The sequence below is a fragment of the Enoplosus armatus genome, chromosome 5 (assembly GCF_043641665.1).
Source record: "Enoplosus armatus isolate fEnoArm2 chromosome 5, fEnoArm2.hap1, whole genome shotgun sequence".
Classification (NCBI taxonomy): domain Eukaryota; kingdom Metazoa; phylum Chordata; class Actinopteri; order Centrarchiformes; family Enoplosidae; genus Enoplosus; species Enoplosus armatus.
The window spans coordinates 22,933,085-22,958,775 of record NC_092184.1 but is presented as its reverse complement, the minus strand read 5'-3'; the positions used below and the strand labels follow the sequence as shown (position 1 = coordinate 22,958,775).

General features: G+C 41.9%; 1 protein-coding gene across 1 annotated transcript in view; it reads right to left on the bottom strand.

The window, feature by feature from the left end:
* The window catches only part of lsamp (limbic system associated membrane protein), a 166,458-nt gene extending 141,567 nt beyond the window's left edge, over nucleotides 1-24,891 (bottom strand). The window contains exon 1 of the mRNA XM_070905620.1: nucleotides 24,737-24,891. Coding sequence (XP_070761721.1) covers nucleotides 24,737-24,891 — 155 coding nt within the window. The remainder of the gene's footprint in view (nucleotides 1-24,736) is intronic.
* Between the last annotated feature and the right edge of the window lie 800 nt (nucleotides 24,892-25,691).

Below are 25,691 nucleotides of genomic sequence, written 5' to 3'. Positions count from 1 at the left end.
TTGTATATCATAGGTTTTGGGGTACTGAGGGACCCTAGGGAAAGATAAGTTTATAGATTTATGAGTTATAATAGGACCCTATGTATGCCTAAATGTATAAAGGACGAGGTTGAACAGTGTTCGAGGCAGCAGTACTGATTCGGCTACGGGTGCTGTACAGGTCAAGATGCGCATGCCTGTTGATCCTGTTCTTTGATGCAAATAAAGAATATTATGTGAAAAGTCAGTATCAGCGGAGTTTCCTTCCATCATCGAATCATCGCCTACATCTGGGGAATGAAGAAGAAATTGACGACACAGTCAACCAGATTTTAAAAATAAATCGAATAAAGACATTTTCAGTTTAGTCTGCTGCTCAGCTACTCAAATTGCCATCCTTAATCTGAACCATTCTGTAAACAATAACATTATTACTACTGCACTGCTGCAGCATCTGGTTTTTATCTTTTGCTAACGGAAACAACATAAACTGGAGTCCCTGTGATGAGATCACACCAGCCGCGATGCCCGTCGACATGCTGATGTTCCGACTGATGAGTACGCAGTAGTCATGACAACATTACATGAGTAATCAGTACTCATTGGTCGGACCACACCCACGTACTAACATACTGGGATACAGTGATATGACTTAACATGAATGAGGGCCAGGGGGGGAAAGTGGCTCGGACCACACCTATCTTTGAACTCGGCCTTCGTTTTTATCTCAACTACACACCTGTAAAGTTTCCTGACTGCATTTTAACAAAATCTGTCCACAGACAGATTTATAAGACAGACAGATGTTTAAACACCACACACACACACACACACACACACACACACACACAAGGGGAAAACAATACCAGCCGCACACTGTTGTGGTGGGTAATTATCAATAGATGGACAGAAAAGACGGACAAATAAACCGCTAACTTGAAAAATGCTTTTTCCATCTCAGACAGCAGTATAACTGTGCCCGGAGGTCAGATGTATGTACACTATGCCACAATCTCCTGCACGGAGGGTGTATTAGTGAAAAGCACAACACGGCACATTATAGGAGAGCACGCAATAAAATGTGGATCAATAACTGCACAATTCCCCCTATATGTGTGAAGGCAGACCTTGATAAAATGCAAGGGGGTACAGCAGGAAGGTCTCGTAGAATGTGATGGTGCTTGTACTGGCAGCTGTCGGATTGGTTGTAAATGTTGAAGAGATAGTAGTGTACAGTCGCAACAGTGGTAGTTGGAATTTAAGTAGCAGTAATACTTGTAGAAACAGTAGTACTGCTTAATTTACTTCAAGTGCATGTTACTTTAGGTTAGGTTTACTTTGACTGCACAGTAAATATTAACATGTATTGCCCTCTACATGTAGAAAAATGTTTCATACTGTAACTGGAGCCAACCAAGTGAAAACAATACAATTTTATTTCAATTGGCATACTTGTGCTGTTACAGTACAGGTATGATGATGAGAAAACCGGCTATACCTCCTACAATATTGTGACAGGTTTAGCAGAACTCAATATTGTAAAAGACACAACAATTGATATCACATCAGACAGCATCATTCTCCCCGCAATCAGGCTTCTGTGATAAATAACTAAAGCTGCATCAGCCGATGTCAGGAGGGCCTAATACTTCATCTCGAGTTGATCCTGTTAGTTGGATTCAGTCTACTTGTTAACTCCAGTGGCTCTCTAACGCTCTCTATCTACTATACTATCAGCTAATTCCCAGCATAGGAAAGTAAACAGACATTAAGGGCTTCTTGCAGCTTAATATAGCTATTATCTGTAATGTTAGCAAGTAATGTTACTTATGATGGAAATTATTAGGATTCCAATCAGTCCAATCAGTGGGCTGTCGATGTCAAAGACCACAACGTTTTTCTCCAAAATCTGCTAAGTGGTGTCCTAGCTATTATGTGTGATAGATGCGTAGATAGAATAAAATTCACCACATGTAGGTACATTGAGAAGTATGTTTTCAAAGTTGAGCAGTCGTGTATTAGCAAGTTTAAGCTTAATCGGCTGCGTGTGCGTGTGAGAGAGAGAGAGAGATACTGACACACCATTAGATATGTCACAAACCAATTCATCTGTCATCTCCCGAAACTCGTTTCATTACCACCGCCACCCTCGGGCCTCGCACACCCTTCACAATCACTCACGTCTCCATTGATTAGATCTGTTGCATCTTGAGCAGTGAATCATTTTCTTTGCACGCTGAAGCAAATAAATGTAAATGTAACACTGAGTAGCCATAGAGACACTTTAGACAACCTTTTACCATGTGCATGAGTAATATATGCACAATACCAGGGATATAATAGTGATGGATGCTGAATAACATTGAGGAACCAGATTACTGAGACAAAAGATATTCAATAAAAATGGTTGTGTCGGGAACTTAAGGTTATCCATTTAATTAGACAGTAACCTTGAAAGCTGTCTTATTGTGTACATCATTTCTTTTACATAATTAATTATGGAAATGTCATTCATACTCTGTATTTTGTTGACAATTATGGTTATTGTTGACTGGAGTGACATAAAGAAAACCACACAAACACGTTGAATAACATCACAACAAGCTCCTATAGCTTTAGCTTTTTGTCTTTCAGAAATGCTCATTTTTCTTTCTTTCTGTGTGGAACTTAATCCACCAGAGATAAGACTTGCTGTAGTTCAGTGGAGCAGCACACATCAGGTAAGACAGCAAAACTTAGCAAGTACTTATACACCTGCACATATGCTGAGCAGGAGGTGGGAAGCATTATACTGTAGCTATTTTTTGCAAATCTCCTGTTTTTTTTCTTTTCCAGGGATTCTCTGAAGCAGTGAACTCTGTCTCGGCAAGATGTTCGATATTGTTTTTCTCCAAGATCAACCTGAGCCGCATCACACGGTGCCACAGTCAAAGAAGAACTATGTAAGACACGGCGGGAATGAAAGAGAACGGTGCACATTTACAACAACGGCTAATTAGGATTCCTCTTGGAAGGCATGTTGCATATTGTAACCCAGCGCGGGACTCCGATGTAAAGGTGTTGAGAGAAAGACTGCATCAAGAGATCTATGCCTCCTAATATGTTAAAGTTCAGGATATCGTGCATTTTACACAATGGCATCTGCCTGTGTAAGCTATTGTACTGTAATGAGGTGATTTATCTCTTCTTCAAACTACCTCTTCTTCACTCGACTGCTGTGAAAAACGAGTCGTGTCTATGAGACCCCACCACTCTGCCTGTTGATGCTTTAGAACAGAAGTTCATGCAGTAATTACTAGAGGTGGGTGGGTACATCTGCGTCTGAGGATTTTTATGGTACTCTAGGCTAAGCGTGTGTGTGTGTGTGTGTGTGTGTGTGTGTGTGTGCATGTGTATTAAATCAGTACCTGTGAAGTTGAATCTACAGTGGTAAATTCCCTCGTGCCCTGCAAAGCTTGAAATGAAAGTTTCCCCTAATTATTGTTTATTTTTACACTTGAATTAATAAAACCCCTTTTCCCACAGATATCAAGTTACACCGCACTTTGAAAAAACAGAAGAAAAAAAAACTAGCTCTCTGCATGATCTGCAACGAGGAGAAGCACGCTCTGCAGATTAAATAAATATCCATATGTGCTCTGCTCTCATTTTCTTCAATGTGTCCCACACTTAGAAAGAATCAGTAGCAGCTGACTAATGAGCTCATTAGCGGATCTTTCAGCACCTGAATATTTGTTCCTCTTCATTGGTGAAGAGGGGTGTGTGTGTGTGGGGGGGGGGGGGGGACAATACCTATCGTAAGAAAATGTTGAAAAGAACCTAAACAACTTCATATTCTGTCCAAATGCAGTTGATGTGTGCGGTAAAGTGGGTGTGGCCCTTTCTTTCACACATGGCGGTGCCTTGGTGCATTCCCTCGTACATATGTGCATGCCTCCGAGGTCACTAATCCTCTTATTAAGTCAACCTTTACCATGAGATTAGTGCCATGTCTGAAACTATCAGTTGCTACGGGAGATATCGCAATAGGGCTGAACACTTTGTTCTCTTCGAGGCACAGCACATCCTGAGAGATTTAATGTGCACAGAGAGAAAACAGCACTTGTCCAAAAAAGGTACGAAATAATCACCACTGATTTACGCCTCCAAAAGGCTTTACAATTTAAATTAATTAATTGAGAATTAAAATGCTAAACGGATAATTGGCTGGAGTCCTTCTTCGCCTCTAATGTGGGAGATTGTGGGGTTATGTGCTCTTGAATAAACAAGGATCCTCTGGTGATTATGGAAAAAACAAGAGACACTCAACAAGTCCGTTAAAAAAAAATGGGTTTATTTTATTTGACGAGCTGTTTTGCATTTTAAACTATCTGTTCAATGGGTTGTAAGTTTGATTGGACCTCAGGTAATCAACTACATCCGCTTCCGATTCTCATTTGCATGTTTATTGCCTGTCAAAGATCCACAGTTCTGTATGAGTTTAAAGGGTGACTCAATAGTATTCAGGCACGGTGCGCTCCGCCCACAACCCAAATAGTGACGTCAAAGAGGGTACTTGGGAGTTGTCTATCGATTTAGCATTGCACTCCTATGACACTGGGCTCACGATAGACAGTTTACAACAAAAGATCAAAATCGATGCAGCAGATGCACCCAGAGATATCATCGTTTCTATTCCAACCCCTCTTCTTCCTCGTCAAAACCTGGCACCTACATTACCCACAATGCAACTTGTCTGGTGACAGAGATTCAGGCATGTTATGCTAGTGGTGACTAATGTAGCCTTTAGACTTTATACAACCTTTGCAGATATGCATAGTTTCACATATGCAGTTGTCCCCCCCCCCCACGTAAACAGTTTAAAATCCCTTTTAAGTTATAATCCTTTTAGATTCATGGTCACTATTTTTTCAGCAATAGCCATTCAATATATTTGCATTCAGTAATTATCTTTCTTCACAGTAGTTTTCATTGTTAGCAGCACTGTCAGCCATTACCGTACTGGATTCAGATTGCCTTCAGACGCACAATGGATTCAGAGAAAACGATGCTGCATGTGATCCAGCGTTACTGTTTGTGATCTCAGCATCTCTGTTTACTGTTCACCTGCCTAACACTGTAGCAGAGATGTATTACATTACTGCTAATGAAAACCAAACATGTCTGCTGCTGATTCACATTAAAAGCATTCAACTGGTGAAGCCACAGGAAACACAATGTATTTGTCGCCAAGGTTAGCGCCGACTGCAATCGTTCACTTGTTTTGTCAGTGGATCACTTTTAAATAAGTAACAACTTGATGGAAAACACCTGATTTGACATCACCGAATGGGTGTGGCTGATAGAGTAACACACCTTTTACACATTTAACACATTTAAACCCATGAGCAGTGCAGCAGCAGCTGCTACTTCTTGGTGCTCAACCCTGTCAGATTTTAAGAAGCAATGTTTACTGACAGCAAAATTCAGTGTTGCCAACAGAACTAGACACCAGATTCATCCCTCCACCCCCACTACACACAGACGGTATAAACACCCTCTTCACTCAACCGTGATTTCTCAGTAATTTGAGTTTCAAACAAAGTTCGCTCCTTTAACATAAGTAGAAAAAGAAGCACAGAAATGCAAAGAGAGGGATGAGTTGAGCTGAGAGAAGGTTGGTATCTGACAGAATGGAATGGCTGAGGAATGAGGCCTCACACAAAAGCCCACTAACCTTGATCATTCCTTCCCTCTTTATTACTACATCTGCATTCAGCATGCTCCATCGTGCAATATTTTCATATGCAAGTCAATTTATCTTGCAGACAACCAATCTGTCATACAACCACAATGTCAAAACAATTACAGCTCACTGAAAAACAAGACTCAAGAGTGGGAAGAGGCTCTGCAATCCACTCAAGCAGCAGCAGACCATTAGCCTTTCATTAGCGCCAAAAAGCACAGAGTTGGAGGAAATGCATGTTTAATTGTATTGTATTGTGACAGATGAAGAGATGTGGTGAATATGGGATGTAGTGTTCTTATACTTGTGCATTTGGGGGCTGTGAAGGAGCTGGTTGAATTCTGCGTGAGAACGTACAGTAGATGTGTGCTTGTAATATACATGTTTTTGCATGTGGATGTATGTAGAGCTTAAGTGTGCGCATGACTCTGGAGGAAAAGAGTGTAAATGTGAATATCTAGGCCAGCAGTAATGAGTTTCCAGTCGCTGCAACACCAGCCACCCTGTGATCTATTTCTACATTGCCACTGGAGCTTGCCTGCCTCTTACCATACAATATACTGTACATATGTACGTAAATATGTGTGCGGGTTTGTGTGAAAGGCTGAATGTGAGAGTGCTGACTACATGGTGGAGATCCAGATAAACGCAGGATGTCTGGAGAAGCCAGTACTAAGGAAGTTTAATATTTTAATCTTCTGGAGGGGACGGCATTTCCAGAAAGCTTGTGTCAGTCATGTACTTTTTACAGTCATGCTTGTTAGCAACATCTGGTTTTATAGTGCAGTGAGGCTATACTGGTAACTTATCAGAAACACACACACACACACACAGACATAATCACATCACAATAACACACCCACAAGCTAGCCAGCCAATATGCATCCAATCAATCTCATTTGTTCTGCACATGTGCGCACACACATACACACACTTTCAATTCTTATGGGCATGCAGTTGATTAGCAGTAACCTAGTTCAATAATATCCACCACATGTAGGTCACTATATACTAGGACCTGAGTGGTGGTGGTGGTGGTGTGTGTGTGTGTGTGTGTGTGTGTGTGTGTGTGTGTGTGTGTGTGTGTGTGATGAGTGTAATGGGGCTGCAATAAACCAGCTGGATGGCAAACCGCAGCAGGTCTTCCAGGCCTCCAGCAGAGGCTCAGCTTGTGGAGGTCAGAAGTCATCTCTACTGACACAGTGCATACCTGTATGTACAGTATACACTGTATACACACTTAGATCCATATAAATATTACATGCAATTTTAAATAACATGAATGTATCGAAATACACATTTATTTGCTGGTTTCCGGTTGCGACAGTGGGTCAAAGCGCCCATTGCAGCCCTAACTTAACGGCAGTAGCACAGGATGGTGATATCTTGTGTAAATTCTTGTTTCAATTTTATATTCAGTTATTTGAAAAGAATGAACATGCTCTTCAGAACAGGTGTGCTGAAGGCACAACAAGATCCAGTTGTCAGAATCGACAACATCTCACACCACAGACACTTACAATTCTCACAAACTTTGGCATGCCCAAGTGGGGTTTTGCCAGATGGCCAGTACACGATGTTTATGGATCAAAAAATACCATTAGTTTATTTGAAGCTACGGGCCAGCTGGATGTTGATCTCTGTTGGCAACAAGATGTTAGAGAGAAACGGGGGAACTGGGTTTAAGTTGTGGCTAAATAATGAATAAGCCCTGGCAGGCCTCGGCTGGCCCTGTAGTTAAAACATGAGCTACTACAGCCCATGGTGCTCAGCGTAGTGCATGACAGTTTCACAAAGTTCAGCTAAGGTTTTGGCACAATAGTCACAAGGACTTTCATTTCCTTAAAACTCCATGTCTCTGTGGTTGCAGGGTAGATTGTCCACTCAATTTGATTCTGCTGTGTCCTGAGCTGGCCTCAGTTCACTGAGATGGCAGCACTCAATTAAGAAGTGATATCAAGGGAATTGATAAAAAACTTTGATGAATTGGTGAACTTCCCACTCCCCTTTCGGTGACGAGCGCTAGTTGAGCAGCACAGCAAAAGATGAAAGGACAATTTGTACCCGAACCTAGGCGTGCTTCGAAATATGAGCTAGTATAATGAGATTGTCTAAAAATTATCTCCCAGGGCAGGATAAAGATGAAGAACTGCTCTCCTATTGGAATCAATTAGACCAAAGAGGATTTCTGCCCCAAAACAGCTTTTTATTGTGATGTGCAGATTTTTTATAAAATACAAATTGAATCAAAGGGAGTGGTAAAGCAATGTATAGGCCAAAGGTTATTACCAGGGCTGATTTAGTTTCTTTAGTCTTATATAAAGGTAAAAGGTGATGAAGCACACTCCCAAAAATACACCCAGTCCCTCTCAACGCAGAGAAATTCCATCACATCCATAAACGCGGTGACAACTCTACCACAACTTAACATAATATTTGTAATACTGCATAATACAATAACATTCATTCATTCATTCATTCACACAAACACCACGTTGACAGTGACAGGAGTTGCAACCCTCACAGGTTGCCATGTGTTAAGGGGAAAACGAGAGGCCAATCCCAACACCCAGACAGTATGCAAACTGCACAGAACAGGCCACAGCTGGGAATTAAGGCCGCAAACTTGTTGCTGTGCTAATGACTTAGCCAGTGCCTCCTTGCCCTTTTCCTCCACTCTCCAATGCACACCACAGGGGACACATAAGAACACAAATACATGCAGAGTACCACTCACTACCACAGCTTGTAAGCACAGATATAGCCAACCTTTCCCCATTCTGCTTTGAGAAAAATAATAATGGCAAAGTCAATAAGCGCACTCCGAGGCAGACAGACACATGCCAATGGACAAACACAATGGCATCTTATCTTCACTGTGAAAAGGCCAGAAAAGCTGCATGTTTCTCGTGAGATGATAATAACCACCTTGAATTTAGCTCATCCACTTGGAGGCTAACACTAAAAACCTGCATATGTTTGCAGAACCTCTTTGTCATTAGCTAAGAGACAACCTACACTGATGGTAATTTACCTCCTCATTTTTTGGAAATGATGTTTCCTCTCCGATCTGAGCCCTTTTGCCTCAATCATTATTTTGCTGGAACAAGACTGATGATGCTCCAGCCTACATGCCTCTATGACCTATATGTGTAACTTGGAGGAATTTCCACTTTTCAATACACTCTCATCTACACATGCATCCACTAGTGTGTTCATGCACCCACGCATACTTAAAAGACCTGCACACACACGCATGCAGGCATTTGTATGATGTACGCATAAACACATCCGCTAAACCTGTATGTACATGCTGAAAACATGCATGTAAACATATCCACATTTAAATGCTAGGAATCTTGCTTAACAAATCTCTCCATCCAATCAATGGGGGTCACAGTCTAAACCCACACATACTAGCAAGAAATATCACTGCACAAATACAGTACATATGATGTGGTGTGTGGATAGAGATTAATCAGATTAGGGAGATTGTCACAGGGGCCAGTGCATCTGGCACTAAGCTTGGCCTAAAGGCACGCACTGATCCCACAGTAGAAAATGCATAAGTAGGTTTTGTCTTCAACCTGCCAGCTCTGTAATCAAAGTGGAGCAGAGAAATCTTCCGCATGAGTGTGCCCTCTTATTGAGTTCTTTTTAAAGGACCAAAATGAGAGATGATGCAAGACACACTTGCATAATAGCTTTGTTTTATGTAAGATAGATTCAGGCGTCTTGTTGGCAAAGAACTAATCAGGAAATAAGGCTGGATGATTTTATAATTTTACTATTAAATATGGCAAAATTAGCGCTGAGCTCTGTTGAAAATATAACAAAGAATACTGGTGCAGCACTGCCAACATAAGGAACAAAACTGCAAATACCATTCTGTGTCAGGTAGCTGTGTAATGATGGCCATCGTACACATTCAGTTTTAGTGATGCGTGACACACATATGATCAAAACTTTTCCATGGGAATCCACGCCATGAAGAACTCCGATTCTTCTGAAGGCAAAACGAGCGGCCTGCTTGGCGTCCACTGAGTGTACACGCCATGAATATCCTATCAACAAACGACCCTGTGCAGAGAACAAACACCATGCTTCCAGCTGTGTTTGCTGTATATAAGTACATGTTGGGTGATTGTTGGCACAAGCCCAGAGGATCTCCTCCTCAACAATGTGAGAGCAGAGTGTATACAGTGTTCAGCTGAGGGGTCTTAATTGGCGGGCTCCCATGCTGCTCAGCAGTGAGGCGTTGGAGGCTGAAACTCTTGCATGTCTCAAAAGTGGCTTTGCCTTATGATTGATTATAATTATGGCCCTCTCTGCAAATCCTGGCTTTCTTGGGTGGGCGAGCTAACGTGCCTGGCGGAGGCTTAGATGAGGGGGTAAAGCACAGTAATATGCTGTGAGCGCACACACACACACATAGGGAGACAACAATAAACACACTGAGTCATTTGCACACACGCACACGCATATTTCTTCTCCCAGCCCAAACCCTTGAACAGTGGATATGGGAGTTTGACAAAACCAGTCAATTAAGGAGAAGCACTGGCTTCCTCTGGAGGAAGCAGAGAGGAGAAAATTGGACAGGAGCGGTGAGACATAAGGAGGAGAGGTAACAAAATGTAATGCAGGGAGGAGGATGGTGGGGATGAAAGGAAGGGACCAGCAATGAAGTTGTAAGAAGTTGTGCTAAAGCATTACCGAAATATCACTACCAGAGAGAAAAACGTTTTAGTCATAAAGATTTGCATTAGCCTAAAAGTGTGGGCAAGTCATTTCTTATAAAGGAAAGGAAAGGTACGTTCTCATGGGAATATTGTCTGCTACATGCCTGTGAGTGATGTAAGTAGGAGACAGAACAAAGTGCCTGTGTTGGGTAGGAGAGAGAAACATAAAGCCAAAGTGAAAGACACTGGAGGTCAGGAAGTCTGAGAGAGCATTAGACAGAAGTGTGAAAAAGAGCACAAATGGCAGCTTCCACATGTGGGAAATGCATAGCCCGGAGCACACTGACATTTCCGCCCACTCAGTGATCAATCTCTTTCTTCTCGCGCTCTCTCTCCCTCCCCACGTCTCTCCTCACTCTGCCTCTCATCACGCTCTCTTTGCCAAATCATATGAGGCTGATTTCCTTTCAAGTGCCAACTTGTGTGTCATAGACAAAACTGGCATCACGTCTCTTTGTCTTCCGTAACGAGGTGTAGCAAAGGTTAAGTGCGCTCATTATGTTTTCAAAAAAGCATTGCATCGGCAGGTCAGGCGGTCTCGATGTCTCCGTCAGCAACCATACCAAGGCACCTGGTGGATTTTGGCAATCAGGGGGCCGTCGAATTCTGCTGCATTAAATAACACGTGCTTAAGCCCTGAATGTTACTGTAATGTTAAACTACACGTATTAATGTTAACACTAACACACCTGCACTTTATAGCAAATATTTTGTTATCAGTTAAAAACAGACATGAGTGCACAAACATGAACTAACTCACAGAAACATAAGCTTGGAAAATGCCATGAGCCCAGTTGCTAACACACCTCTTAGTCAACGCTACCGTCGGAAGCAGCAGGCGTGCACTCCGAAACATGTCCCTCAGGTTCTGCCTCTTTTGTCTCGGCTGTGATAGTGTGTCTTCTTTCTTGTATCCTGTGATCTCTCCCTCTGTTTCTCCTCACAGCATACAAACACAACATTTATCACTCCCTCACTGCGCTCCATATGCTGGATTAACTAGCTCTGAATCAGAGATAAGTCAGGCGGGATGGAGCTATAGATCTTCCACCATGTCAAACTGCGTTTAGACTCATGGAATCAATAGACTTCCCTAAGATAGAAGAGTTTGCTCACAAGATTTCTTTCTTTCTCTTTTTTTTTTGTGCCAGCCTGGATGAGAACATTCAAGTTCTTGGGTTGTGGCATGATATCACACTAAATGATAAAACTCTCTGCTGTTGTATTTTAGTCTTACTGTCAGTAAAGTATGGAGGCACAGCGTGAAGCGCCTCACTTGTTCCATGGTGCAGCTCTTCCAACAGAGAATTGTGAGATTGTGAAGGAATCAATGGGGTTCATTATCAAATTATTTCCATTCAACTTTACGTCCTTTAGTTTCCTTGCAATGTTGAACCAAACAGTGTTGCCACAGTGACTGACACATTCTTGGAAAGGGTTTTGTTCTTGCAGACCAGAAGCTCTAGGGACAACGGCACACACGTTTTATTTTAGTATCCCTTTTGATTTGTACACTGGTTTGCAGAATCGTGCTGACACGTAGCTCTACAGCAGCTCTGGGTGTGAAACTTTCGCACTTCCAGCTATGGAAATTACACTCCCTGTTACTCCTGCAATAGGCATTGACCCCAGGATAGAGGTAGACCAGGCAGAGCGCGACTGCATTAATGTTAATCGAAATGCATTGGTGAAAAAAATAAAATAATTGTAAAAATATATAATTAAATAAAATCTTGGCTTCAATACTCAATACACAGGTTCTCGCATGTGCTCCAAAATGATTCATATTTGAATTAATTTTTAATAAATAATTTTCGTGGTTATTATTAAGGTTTTGGATTAAGGTTTTTATCTGCCTTGCTGCTGAGATAGAATTCTTGGTGAACCCTCGTGTGAAGAACGGTGGAAGTCTGGATGAGGACAAAAAAAAAGATGTAAATATAGCACAGCCAATCAAAAATGACATTAATGACAGCATCCCACTGCTAATAATGATGGAAAAAAGTTCATTGCCATAATTAATGTGTGAATATTCTCTAGCACATTTATTTATTAGCACCACCACCAGTACTCCTACTTGTGCACATGATCATTATTTTCATGATTGTATTCCCCTCTGCCTGTGTCATTATCACCACCGCTGGCATCTTCCCGTGGTCTCTGCTTTGCCATATACTGTACATGTACACACTGTTGAAGTGCTGGGAAGTACAACAGTTTCGACCTTTCCAGAAAGGCAGCAGAGAACAGAGGGGGCTGTGGGTAGGTCTCCCATTATGTCCTCAGGGTAGCAGGTGTGATGGCTCCATTATTCTCAAGCCTGTTTTGTTCAGTGTCCTGGCATATGAAAAAAAATCTCAAAGTTTTCCATCAGGGAGGAAGTGCATGATAAATGCATGACAGAATGTTTCTTGGGAGAAAGATGCAGGAACTCCAATAACTTCTTGGCTGCATCTTCAACTTTTCATCAGTCTGTCTTTGCGATAGCGCTGTGTGACATAATTGTTGAAAGCCCGGTTTCCTTGTATCAAGTCTCTTCAGAATGTGTCCAAGAAATATATAGATATGGCGCAATGGGCCATAACAGCTGCTGTAAGTCTAGGACAAAGAGAGACGACCCAGAGGAAAGCACTTTGCTCACTTGGAAAGAAAGAGAGAATAAAATACGCAGCTAGTGCATATGGGTCCTTAGCTTGGCCCTCTGAAACACTCCTAGAGAGAGGCAGCTCAGTTTGTGGCCAAAGACGCACACTTCACTGAGAAAGGTTCAAACTGGGGCAGAAAGGTAAGGCTAAATTATAAAAAAGCATTAAGACCATAAAGACAAGCAGATGTACTGAAGCCACTGACCAAATACATTGAGAAATATCCAAAAGCCATTCTCTGAGGAGACAAAAGTGTCATGATGCCTTTTACAAGGCCATGACAGATTTAAGGTTTTGAAGACAGCTTAGTTTGGGACAACTGAGACGTCAAAATAAATAGAGAGAGGAGAACAGCAGCAGAGAGGAGACGAATTATGAGCAGAGTAAGAGTAGAAGTGGAATGTGCATCACGCAGAGAGCACAGCGGGGCACTGCAGGGCCAGTTGGAAAATGCTGACTATCCGACAAAAAAAGCTAAGAATGTTGTTGTACAAACATGACACATATAGTTGCTGGTCAGCTAATAGCATATCACAAAAGAACCTCGGGAGCAAATTCACCGAGACAGCACTGCAAGGGAGCTCTGCATTTATTCTGCATATTTTCATTTATTCCGTGAATCAGCCCCACGAGCTAAGATGATTTCTTGTCTTATTTGCTAAAAATAGTCCCATTTATCACCAACAGTGAGCACAAAATGTATGCTTCCAATTAAAAGGTAATCCGCTAAGGCTAGCACCCTTGTGCCCTAAAGCACAATTTGCATTGGGGGTGTTCCAGGATGAAAAAGCCTTCCTTTACTTGCCTGACAGCAGCCATTCTGTACTGCTGAACTCTTTGCACGGATAACATCTACCATAATGCGGAGCTCTGAATAGCCTCACCCTTGAATAAATAAAAGAAAAAAAAATAGATTTGCATGCTGTACCATTTTATTGGCACCATTTTATTATGCAAGTCCTGTTAGGAAGACTTTCCCCTCACTGTGTGCAGTCAGTGAATACCATACCTTTCCTATGTGTCACTTTGGCAGAAGTCTTTAGTGAGTCTCAGTCTGGATCTGAATAGAAATGGAGGGGATTTGTGTCTAAGACTTGGACAAGCCTGCTACATAGTCAATCATAACAGAAAAAGGTATTATAGAGTGACAGAGAGGGATTCTTTGTTTTCTTTTCTGTGCAATAAAAATGCTTTCACAGTACAAGTAATACATTGACAAAGGGTATAACATTGTATAGTACTGAGAACTATTTATGTTTACCTGGTTGTATATTCTGTGTAGACAGTATAGTGGAGATTGAAATGTAAGCTAAAGGAAATGATTCTGCCGCCTCACCTCTAAACATGAGAGTTGCTTTGGTGGGTTAAGTAACTATTTTAAAGTCAAATCATGTGAAACCATCAGGTGTTGTCTGTAGCCTCTGGTGGTTCTTCAAAGAGTCCATTTTAAGGATCAAGGAAATCTTCACAGAGGGTATGTAAGGGCGTGTTTTAAAGCATATTAGTTTGCTAAATTAGGTGAGGGCTGCAAAATCAGCCTTTCACTGAAAAAATAAATCGTAATTCAAAATGTAATGTGAAGATGCAGGATAAAAAACAAAATCAATGCTCTAAAAGTGAGTCAGACAGAGTTCACTGAGGCATGGTAGATGCATCTCACACCTCCACACACACACACACACACACACACACATCAGAGGAAGCTTCTTCAGATTTTCAGACTTTTGAAAATATCTGCTTAATGTGTTATGTAAATATTGATTAAGTGAAGCCACAAAAGTCCGAATGGAGCGGCATGGTCGCACTATGCATCCTCTTCGATAATACAACATGGTAGAAAAGATGATTTTGGTCCATGGTGCAGTCAATAGAGTGTGTCCGCCAACCCTTTTTGGCGTAGTCTGCCACGGCTGATTGGATAACCATAGAGGTTTCTAATCCCTTTAACCCTGGTACAGTAGGCTTCTCACATAGGCGTTAGTGGGAGACACACAAACATAAGGGAAATGGACACATACCCAAACATACTGTGGGTGTATATAGAAGCCATAATAATACATACAAATACAAGCCTCGAAAAACAAATTTTTCTGCTCACTCCCCTTCAAACATGCCAAACATATCATCACACAACTCACAACACCATCCTTTCCTGTGTATGATTTATTTTTGACAGCCTCTGTTGCAGGGATATAAAAATTGAATGAAAATGCCCTCAAGAAATAAAGCAGACATTATTTTTGAGCAATGGCTCATAAGACTCTGAACCAAGCCATGGTTAAATAGGCTGAGCGCTTTCCTTCCTTTGTTTCCTTTCTGTTTGAAGACACAAAGGAAGGCTGGTACTGCCATCTCTCCAAGGGACTGTGTATTTGTACTTGGCCACCTGTTCCTAGTCTTTGGGTACAATGTTTACTTCAGGCATACCACATTGCGTTACGTCCTCCGGCATTGTGAGTCAAAGCAATAAGATGCAAATGTCTGCAAACTCCTTCATTTTAGGGGCTATAGTAATTAAGCAAATTGAAAACTTAACACAACTTTAATGAACTTTTCAGGCACCTAAATGCTTAAGTTGCACAAAGACGTGGATTTGAAAGCCAAGTAGAAACGTCCTTCAGGCCAAGTAATACTGAGACACTGACGTTCATAAACAACAATGTTATAAATAGAGCGTAATGGAGCAGTAAAATATATGAATCATTTCAAGGATGGGAACGCATAGACTTTAACAATACTAAATGATTTTCAAAATGCATGGCAACACCCACTTAGCAATGAATTGAAGTCATAAACAAATTTACTGCACCTATTGGAGAAAACTGGGGTAAGGTGACAAACAGTGTAACAGATTATCCTGCCAACTCCCAAAATATCACTTACATCAAGGCCTTTAATCTATCTCTGAAAGTGGTTCCCTTCATACTACTGACTAATCTGAGTAGCCAGTGTTACACATAAAAACACTGAGTTGTATGGATGCAGCAAAGCAGTGACTTTACACTAGATTCCATTTCAGCACAATAGTGCAAAAAGCATAATTCCGTCTAATATATTCTGCAAAACTCTAACTTTGGTATGAAAACACGTGACCAACCACCACTTTACTCTCATTAGGTTTTCTTTGCTTGCTGCTCTTTCCCTGATGTGCTGCCAGAGAGATGCTGGCAAATGCCACCCCTTGTCCTCAGGTGATGGGAAAGCCTTTATGCACAGTCTTTTAAATGTGAGTGCACCGCAGTGCTTTAGCTAATGTAGTTTAAGTGCTGAACATCAGGTAATAATGAATTAGTCACGCCTGTGATGTAGTCCTGGGTCAGATCGAGCTCACTACAAGCCCATAGGTGGCAGCTGACAAGAAGGCTTTGTTGAGGGTCAATGGTACATTAAAAAAAAAAAAAAAAAGGTAGAGGAAGGTTTATGAATGGGGGGCTAGCAACGATCAATACCTGAGCTACTCACTGGGGGACCTGATTTAATTAGAGGTAATTGTATACCATGCAGAGACACAAGTGAGATTCCAGTAATTGAAAACAATGTTGTTCCATTGGGTAGAGGATTATATTGAATTGAATGGGAATAATGAGTGGCAAATGAGACAAGCAATACTGATTTCCTTTTCTCTTTTCCTGCTTGTTGATGCAAATGCTGAAAAGTTAAATGTAACGATGCCACACTGTATACAATGAGCAAGTATTTCAGTTAAACTTATACACATCTGACACATTTATGTTATACAAATCAGAGGAGAACGCAGAGCAGAGCAAGTAGGCCATGGAGTCATCCCCATTTCCTTAAATGCCAAATGCTCCAGAGAGAAACTGTCATTAATCTCATACACCTTTACCACTGTGGCCTTTTCATATGCTTCTCTTTTGAAATGGAAAGTAAAACTCAGTGGGATAATGCGGATCAAAACACGTTGCCATTAAGGCCACTTATTGCATGCCTTTGAAACAAATCCAAACAGTTTCCCTAGAGGTGCATGCAACATTTCACGGGCATTAGTAAGTGCAGAATATGGGTATGCAGCTAAAAGCTCACTTTACGCAGTGATACTAAACAATAAAGGCTACTTTCATTATACTGATTCAAATCCGTCTTGCGATTATAATGTTGATGCTTGAGTACAAAAACACACGTGAGCGGCCTAAGCAGTGGACTGAGTGTTAAAATGTGGAGCAAAACAAGCGTGCTGGCATTAAATGATGTGGCAAACTACGCATGAGAATGCTCGTTTTCACAAGCATGGGCACTTTTTGTTTTTCTTTTTCAATAACTTCACTCCCACAAACTGGCTGTTTTCCCTCGTGCACTAATTGCTTCCAAAGTAATTTGCACTGATGGAATTAATCTGAATAACCATAGGAACAACTCATTTTATCCTCTAATATAATCATATTTCATCTTTCCTTTTAAAATCTGAAACAGAATTTACTTTAAATATCATAATCAATCAGGAGTTCAAGAGTTTGCTGCTCTTCTGTTGTTGTTCATGCGGAGTGAATTCTATAGATAAACACGTTTGATGGAAATTCACTTTGCAACTGCAGCCTTCAGCTGCTTTTTCATCATAAGCTGTATTAGACCAAACCATTTGAATATATCTGGGGATAACAAGCACCTCACTCTCAAATAAAATTAGACAAACCCTGGTAAGTAACAATGGGAGATTTTTCAAATCGTATTAGGCGAATGACTTTTATCATCAATAACACTGCGTATATTTGTCATTAAAAAAATAAAATGATGGGACATTGAAGTGATTAACCAAGCAAGTAATCATGTTAATAATTTCATTATCACAAAAAGCGGTTCACATTATGGGTTGAGTATGAGTAGCGTTCAAGTATGAGTAGCGTTCAAGATAACTTGACCACTCAATACTTCTGCATATTGCTAAACTACACACTTCCAGTGAGTTCCAGATCACTGAGTGTTACAAACTCACATTAAGTTACTGTGACAAAGTGTAGCCCCCATTGCATATTGAAAATATATTTTAAGTAGACTAATACAATTTCAACACAGTTATTCCCTTCATAAACAAAACAATGATATATATATATATATGTATATGTATGAAGTTATAAATGAAAAATTACATTTTCAGCTAAAAAATAAAACATAACAATACATGTCCAACATCTGTACAAGTATCATTGATTAGTTTGTCATGTCCTCTTGTGGCTTAAGTGGCACACAACACTTCATTTGTGACAAAAATCTGAAAAACTAGAGAGCTTGATTTATTCAGAGACACTGACTGGGTAAAAAAATCATCATTCATGATTGGAAAAAGTAACCTTGGCTCATGTGGCACTTTAAAAACATGCTTTAATAGTTTCGTCATTGTCCTTCCTTGCAGCTGTGCTTTTTACAGCTTTGTAAGAAAGCAGGCAGAACTTGTGCTCTGTGTCTATTGTGTTATTGAGGCGTGTATATTAACAGTTGTGGTGTCTGGTTATGCTGCAGCTTTGCCACAATGAACACCCTCATCCAGAAACGTATGATGAACGAATGTATAATTTAAATAAACATTACACTTAACTGATGACACGTTCACTTCTCTGACACCACATCTATCATCACAGTGTGATGCCATCTTGTACTGTATGTGTCAGTGGGTCAGTAAGCAGATTTTTGCTGATCTTGGAAGAGATGGGAGGTAAACAATGAGTGTGCTCATCCAGGACTATACTTACTGCGGGCCTCTAATCTGCTTTAAAGCCATGTGGATTTACAGCTGCAGGGACGGGAGTCATCACAAGTCAATCCCACATGTTTCAGCTTTAATTTGAATTCATCCTGACTGACTGACAGACTTAAATGTATTTAACCTGTTTCCACAGCTCCAGCTGAACTGAGCTCAGTCCGGGTTCACTGTCCCTTTTCATGTGTCCCACTTCATGTCAGGGGTGAAACAGGGGTGCTAGTGAAATTTGTCAATTTTAATTCAAATTCCTGCTTTGTTCTCTTAACTTTTACATAACAGCTAAATTGCTGCAAAGTGGTTGGATAATGGCAGTCGAGTTGGAAACTTCCCCTGAAGTGCTTGTGATTTTTAAGCAGCTGTACTGATTTTGTAATTAATCACAACCGCACACAAGTAATGGCGCTAAACCTCTGAAAGACGAAAGCATTGCAATGACCAAGCCTGGCTGAACAGAAGATAAACTTATACAGTAGAGTGGGAAAGACATACACAAGGTGTTGCTGTATGCCACACAGCACAGTACATCAGGGCATGGATAGTAATTACTTGAAACACACCCTTTGTGTCTGAACCATCTTTATACTACATCTACTGCAGCTCCGAAGCACTCTGACATTTTGAGGTTTTCTGAGAGCAATAAGAATACTCTTCCACTCCACTTCTACTGCCGTCGCCTATAGGTAGCCAGAGCCTGTGAGAAATTGCTGAGTAGTTTAAATATGCACTTAGAGACAGTCTGGCCTGCCCAACAAAAGCCTAGGTAAAGGGGGAAATGGAGTGGAATTGCTTTTAGGGAGAAGCACTGCTTTAATATTCAGTTGTATCAAAAACATTTCAGGTCTGGGTCCCATGGTTGAGTTATTCACGAAAAAAGCATGTTGAAAACACATAATGAAGAGCTCAGTGTGAGTGCCTTGGTATGTTTTCTGAGGATGAACCAGCAAACATCAAACTACTGGCTAAAAGTATATCTGGTTGGGTGCCTTTGAAAGAGGCCCAGACAGCCCACTGAACTGTATTGGATTGTGAGTTTCAGATGAAAACGTCAGAACTCTGTTCATCTGCCATGTCAAAAGACTTCACACTGTCTCTGCAGGCCATTATTCAGATCCTACTGACGGAGATGAAAGCCTCTGGAACTTGTGATGACTCAGAGCCGTTCCAAAAGGCTTCATGGAACTTTGCGGAATTGGCAAAATATCAACCAAAGCCCATGTCCCCGTGCCCCCGAAGCTTTGCTCCTCACCTCTGCTCTGTCCCAAGCCAAAATGGGGACAAGACGATAATGACCCAACTGGCAGCCACTCAGCTCTCCCACTGTCGCATCATGAGCGAAAATGAAATTGATTTGAAAATCCTGCGTCGGCCCAGGCTGGAACAGAAGGGATTATTGTGCTGATTGTACTAATACTGTGTGTCCCTGCCCTCCCCCACCCCTTCCACTCTAATTCTACCCATCATACTCTCCTCTATTCCCTCTGTTTGTGTCTCTCTTTCTTGGTGAGGGCTCTCTGGCCATCATTCTTCCCTTTTATAAGTCTTTCCTTTATCGTGCTCGTAAAGACACGCCCTCTTTTTCTTCCCCGTTCTCTCGTTCGACTTCATGTTCACTCTGTGAATCAGGTTAAGACAGCGCAGCTGGACGATTCAGTGCTGGCAGAGAGAAAGAAAAAGAGAGGGAGCGAGCAATGAAGAGATAGATGGACTGAGAGAGTCCTAGGGAGGCTCTAAACTGAGTAAAAAAAAAAAAGCACTCCGACCTGATGAGCTGTAGAGAGAAATATAGAGGCCCCCAGGGGGCTGGACATCCCAAATTATGTTGCACTGTTGCCCTCTGCCTGGAAATCCAGAAATTGATCTGTTTTTCCTGTTTTCCTCCCTCCACTTAGAATACGGCCTGGACTGTATTGCCCATAGTGTCACCTTACCAAAGGTTTGTGCTGTCTGCGAAAATGAATCTGTGCTGTGTCTTCACCATAACTTAATGTGACAGCAAGAAATGTTGATTACAGCTCAGTTCTGTGGAATGGTGGTCAACACTAGACTTAACTGTGTTTGATTAATTAATTTCTAATCTATTGGAGTTTATCAACACAGAGTGCAGGTAAACTGTCACAGAGCCTCACAAACTCAGGCTCAGAACAATGCAGTACTGTGGCAGCAGCTGCCACATGGATCATACTCTCCCTGTAAAAATAAAAAACGTTGCTTTTACCTCGTCATCGTTCCATCAGACAATCCAGTTTTTTCCTCCAATTTTTCCCTTTTTTAACTTGAACTTTTCTCTTTCAAAATTATTTATTTGTGCAATATTCTCTCATGGCAACTTCAGTGTGGTTGCTGGGAATGTTAGCAAATGTCTAACATCTGGAAGGTCTTTGTTTCCATGTTGGAAAAGTGCAGCTCTTTGGAGTGCGGCTGATGCACAAGGCAGCATTCAAAGATGCATCAGCCATCAGAGTTCAATAGTTGAGGTTTTAATAATGCAAATGAAAATACAATTGTATTGGATCTCAAATTAGACTAACATCATGTCTTGTGTTGTGTCGGAGCCTCTAGCAGATTTTACATACATAATATCTGGCCGACTCTGACTCAAATTAAAGGCAGAGCTCTGGGTTAAGTCTTTACGTAGGTCCTCCGGGGGAAAGCACAAGTGCAGAATCATCTTCCCTGAAAGTAACAAGTCAGGCAGAGTGTATTGTCAAAGCGCAGATAATTGACCCAGAGGAGAGCAATCACAGAGACTGTGTCATTAATGCTTTAATAAGCAATTGTCAATTACAAGGGCTTCGCCTGACATTGCAACCTTCCCCTTAAGGCCACTGCGGAGTGAGTGACTCAAAAAAAAGCAATTAAAAAGTAAACTATTGTAAAACATAAATGGCTTAAAGAAACGTGGAGAAACTTTTCTCTTTCTTCTCCTCAGATTCCTATTGTGACTTGCCGAGGATGAGGAGAGTTTGATTTCACTTGTTGGCATCATCCTTGTGAAAAACAGGCTACGTCACCGTGGAAGGGGGCTCTGAAATACGGCGTGTTTTTCAGTGACCTAAATCTTATAGGTCTGAAACACGACTGCTGGGACACAGACCTAGATTTAATATGCTGGGACTTATGTTCATGCTTTCCAGGGGCAAATGTCACTTCAAGCAGATACAAATTTTCAAAAAAGCCCCCTTTTAGAGCAATAAGACAGCTTGGGGACAAATGTAAGACCCAGATAGTCGGTAATCTTTGAACTCAACACAGAGCTACCAGATCATTAAAAGAGTAGAATTGAGGATGGGGCATGCTAACATGGCTACTTCTGAGTAAAGCATGTTACACAAGACCAACTAGAGATCCTAAGAAAGTACATTACAAAACCTTACCATTGCTACGGTTGTGGTTACTAGAGTTTAATCCCATCAGATGAGCTCTAAATCACTTCACATGGTGTGGAAATGTTTATTTAACCCAGTCAAACACAGTGACTGTCTTCAGAAGAATAAGCTCTTTCAGATTAACCCCTCGATGGCCTGTTTAGGAAAGAAAAAAGGTTAAGAGTAGCTAAATCTTTACATCTGATGCTGACTTAAAGGAGAACAGGCTACCACAGAATTTCAGTCTTGTAAGACAGAAGACGAGCTAGTGAAAATCAATTTAGATTCACTGCTGCTCCCTATAGGCACCAACAGTTGGTGGAGATCTGTCAATATTTAGTTTATGTTCACTTTTGATGAAGTCGGAGGGAGAATGGGTTAGGTTTTTTTTAGAATGTACCACCCAAAACCAAAGTATTGTATTAAACGCGCTCATGACATGAACTGATCCCCGGCCATTATAAAGCTTAAACACCTCTGACACAGGCTTTCACAGTGAGCCACAGTAGTGCTGCAAATCTGAAAGTTTTAAGCATGAAGGGAAAAGACTTAGTTTGCTTATTTATTCAGCATGACACAGTTCTGGGCCCCTGGTAAAAATACATTTCCCTTCTCATTTCAGTAGCGGGGGCCTGCTGCTGTGTGAGTCTGTCACAGCGGTTGCTCGGCCACATACTGTTCCTCTACTCCACCATCTCTCCTCTTGTGCCATGAATGTCACGACTGAAGCCACAGGCTCCACTAAAGGAGCACGGGCCTTATTAAACCCCCAGGTCACCAATATCCCTTCAGCCTTCACAAAACCAAGCTTATGGAATCAGATACACTGTGTAGCTCGACAAATTACTAGCCGACGGCCTCCCACCCCTGCTCAAAGTTCTCACATTTTAGCCCTTGTGTTACTCCCCCCCCCCCACATTCAATTTGTCAGGTGGAAAATGGGTGTGAAAAATTGTTGTGTTTTTCAATGGAGCCACAGGGATCTGGCATGCAGTTTATTGTTGCGTAACTGACAATAAATAAGACCGATCACTCATGCCAACAAGATACATTAGAAACATCAAACTAATTATGACACTCACTGAGTGATTACCACGGATAATTATTCAGAGATCGTTTATCTGAGATAATAGTGAAATGGTGGACTTAGGATGCAGGTGTTTTCTTGGAAAAGAGAATCTAATTTGGCTCTGGCTGAGTGCAAAGCCTGCTGTTACCTTTAAAGGAAGCAGACTGACTCGGTGACTAAACGGCTGAATATAGCAAAGACGCAGTCAATTGGATTTGGAAAGTGAAACAAATAGCTGTGACCTGCGGTGAGTTCAGCAGTAACTGAGTCAATAGACTAATTTGATCAGCAGATACCTGAATGGATGGCACCTATTTCACTCATTCCTTTTGTGTGTGTGTGTGTGTGTGTGTGTGTGTGCATGCACATGAGGGAATGTGGTTGTGTGTCTGCAGGCTTCTTGACAGGCTGTGTTAAAGGTCTATCCCATAATTGCATTGTATATTCTCACACTCATTAGACAAGACTGGGTGGCTGTACTGTAAATGCACCATGGAAGAGAAAGAGGGGTGAGGACGGAGTAAGAATGCGGGGGAGAGGAAAAAATCAATGTGATTGAGTGTTTCAGTGTGCAGCCTATTATGCCCCTGGACTTCCTTACAGTACATCCCTTTTTTTTGGGGGGGGGGGCAAAGCACCTTGTTTACTAAAGCCAACCAAATCTAAATCCCCACGCATGTATAGCCTGCCACAAACACATGGCTCCGATCACGTGGTCACTGACATCTGCCCAGCAGTATCACAATACCACTGAGTTGACAGCTTGCATTGTCTGGGAAGTGATTAAGTGGGATGCGGGGTTGTTACGGACACACAAACTGACTCCACGTAACAGACAAAAGCTTTACGATCAGGGATTAACGGACTCTTGACACTGACGGTGCTTCACTTACTCGTCACCTATACAGGCTGCAACTGGTTCACTAAACATCCCACAGTAAACCGTAACATCGAAGTAGAAGTGCAAACTACTCTGTGTCGCCTCGCATCATCCTCTTGTCTGTGTCCCGAATCATTAATCCACACACACAAACGGCATCTCCGGACACCGTGACGCACTTCGCCTCATCAAGAGCTTTCTGAGTGAAGTAACAGACAGCGGCTCTGTGCGTCATGTCAGCGAAGGCGTTTAAGCTTTGCTCCAGCCATGTAAATCCCCCAAGAGAGCGATTACATCACTGCAAAACTGGCGGTAACATATAGGGATGGGGCACAACAGGAGTGTTATGTATATTTTAGACATCTAGGGATTTTCGTCGGGACTGGTGGGTGGGATAAAAGTTGGAAACCTAAGCGAATCAGCTCCCATCAAAACACTTCCCATCTCCGTTTACTTCTTCGTAATCTTGTGGAAAATATAAATCGAGCCACCCGTCAGGGATCAACAAAGTAAGGCAGCACATAAAGTGATGCAGCTGCCTGCTCGCGGGAGGAGGAGGATGCTGCTGAGAATCCGGAGGGAAACGGGAGGAGAGGAAAGTTGGAGGATGACTCTTACCTTATAATCGCTGTGTCGCCCTGGCGGATGGTGATGTTGTCGGTGGCCCGCTGCATATCCACGCTCCGGACGGGGAATCCTGTGGGGATAAGACACAGCAGTCTGAAAAAAGAAGCCTGCAATTGCCTCCAACACGATTTGCGTCCGACTTGCATTTTAAAGCACAGGCGCGAGCTATAGATCCAAGGGTAAAAAAAAAGAGGGGGAGGAAGAAGAGTAGTTGTCCAGAGTTCTCGGAGATCGCGGGATGCCTTTAGGTCCAAAGCAGTCCGGGAAAGGACGGGTGATACGGTTTCCTAAGAGACTTTTAGGTGCGGTGTTGTGCGGAGTCCTTGCGCTATAGTCCACTGATGCGTAATGCTCTCCGCGTAAAGGGACGGCACAGCCAGCAGCGGCGATGGAGAGAGGCAGGGTTTTGTTCAGAGTCTGGGAAAATCACCCCCCCCCACCACCATGTCTCTCTCTCTCTCTCTCTCTCTCTCTCTCTCTCCCTCTGATTATCCAGCAGCCTGGCTGTGATGCTCCCCTTATTGGTTGTCAGGACAACAGCACCACCTGAGGTCCCTTTCAGTGAGACACAACTGAGTGAGGACTGAGGAGAAGTGGGTGGGGGTGTGGGGTGTGGCTGGGTGCTGATAATAATGCAGAAACCCACCCATTCTGACCAAGTCCACAGGTGATGACCTCTACACCAGATGTGATCTCAACAGTATCACATTATCATTAGTCTTCAAACAAACTGTATGCTCACAGGTATCCAGTTATCTACAGCAGTGGCTCCCAAACATTTTTCATGCCAAGCTGATTTGCAATGGACCATGAACCCTCCAGTGGATAAGACTTTCTGCAGTTAATTATGGTTTGGTGTGGGAAATTACATAATGTCAATGTGCTGTTATCAGCTGTCATATTATAGCTATACTTTTCTTCCTGTCTTTCGGTATAAAAAAGAAAA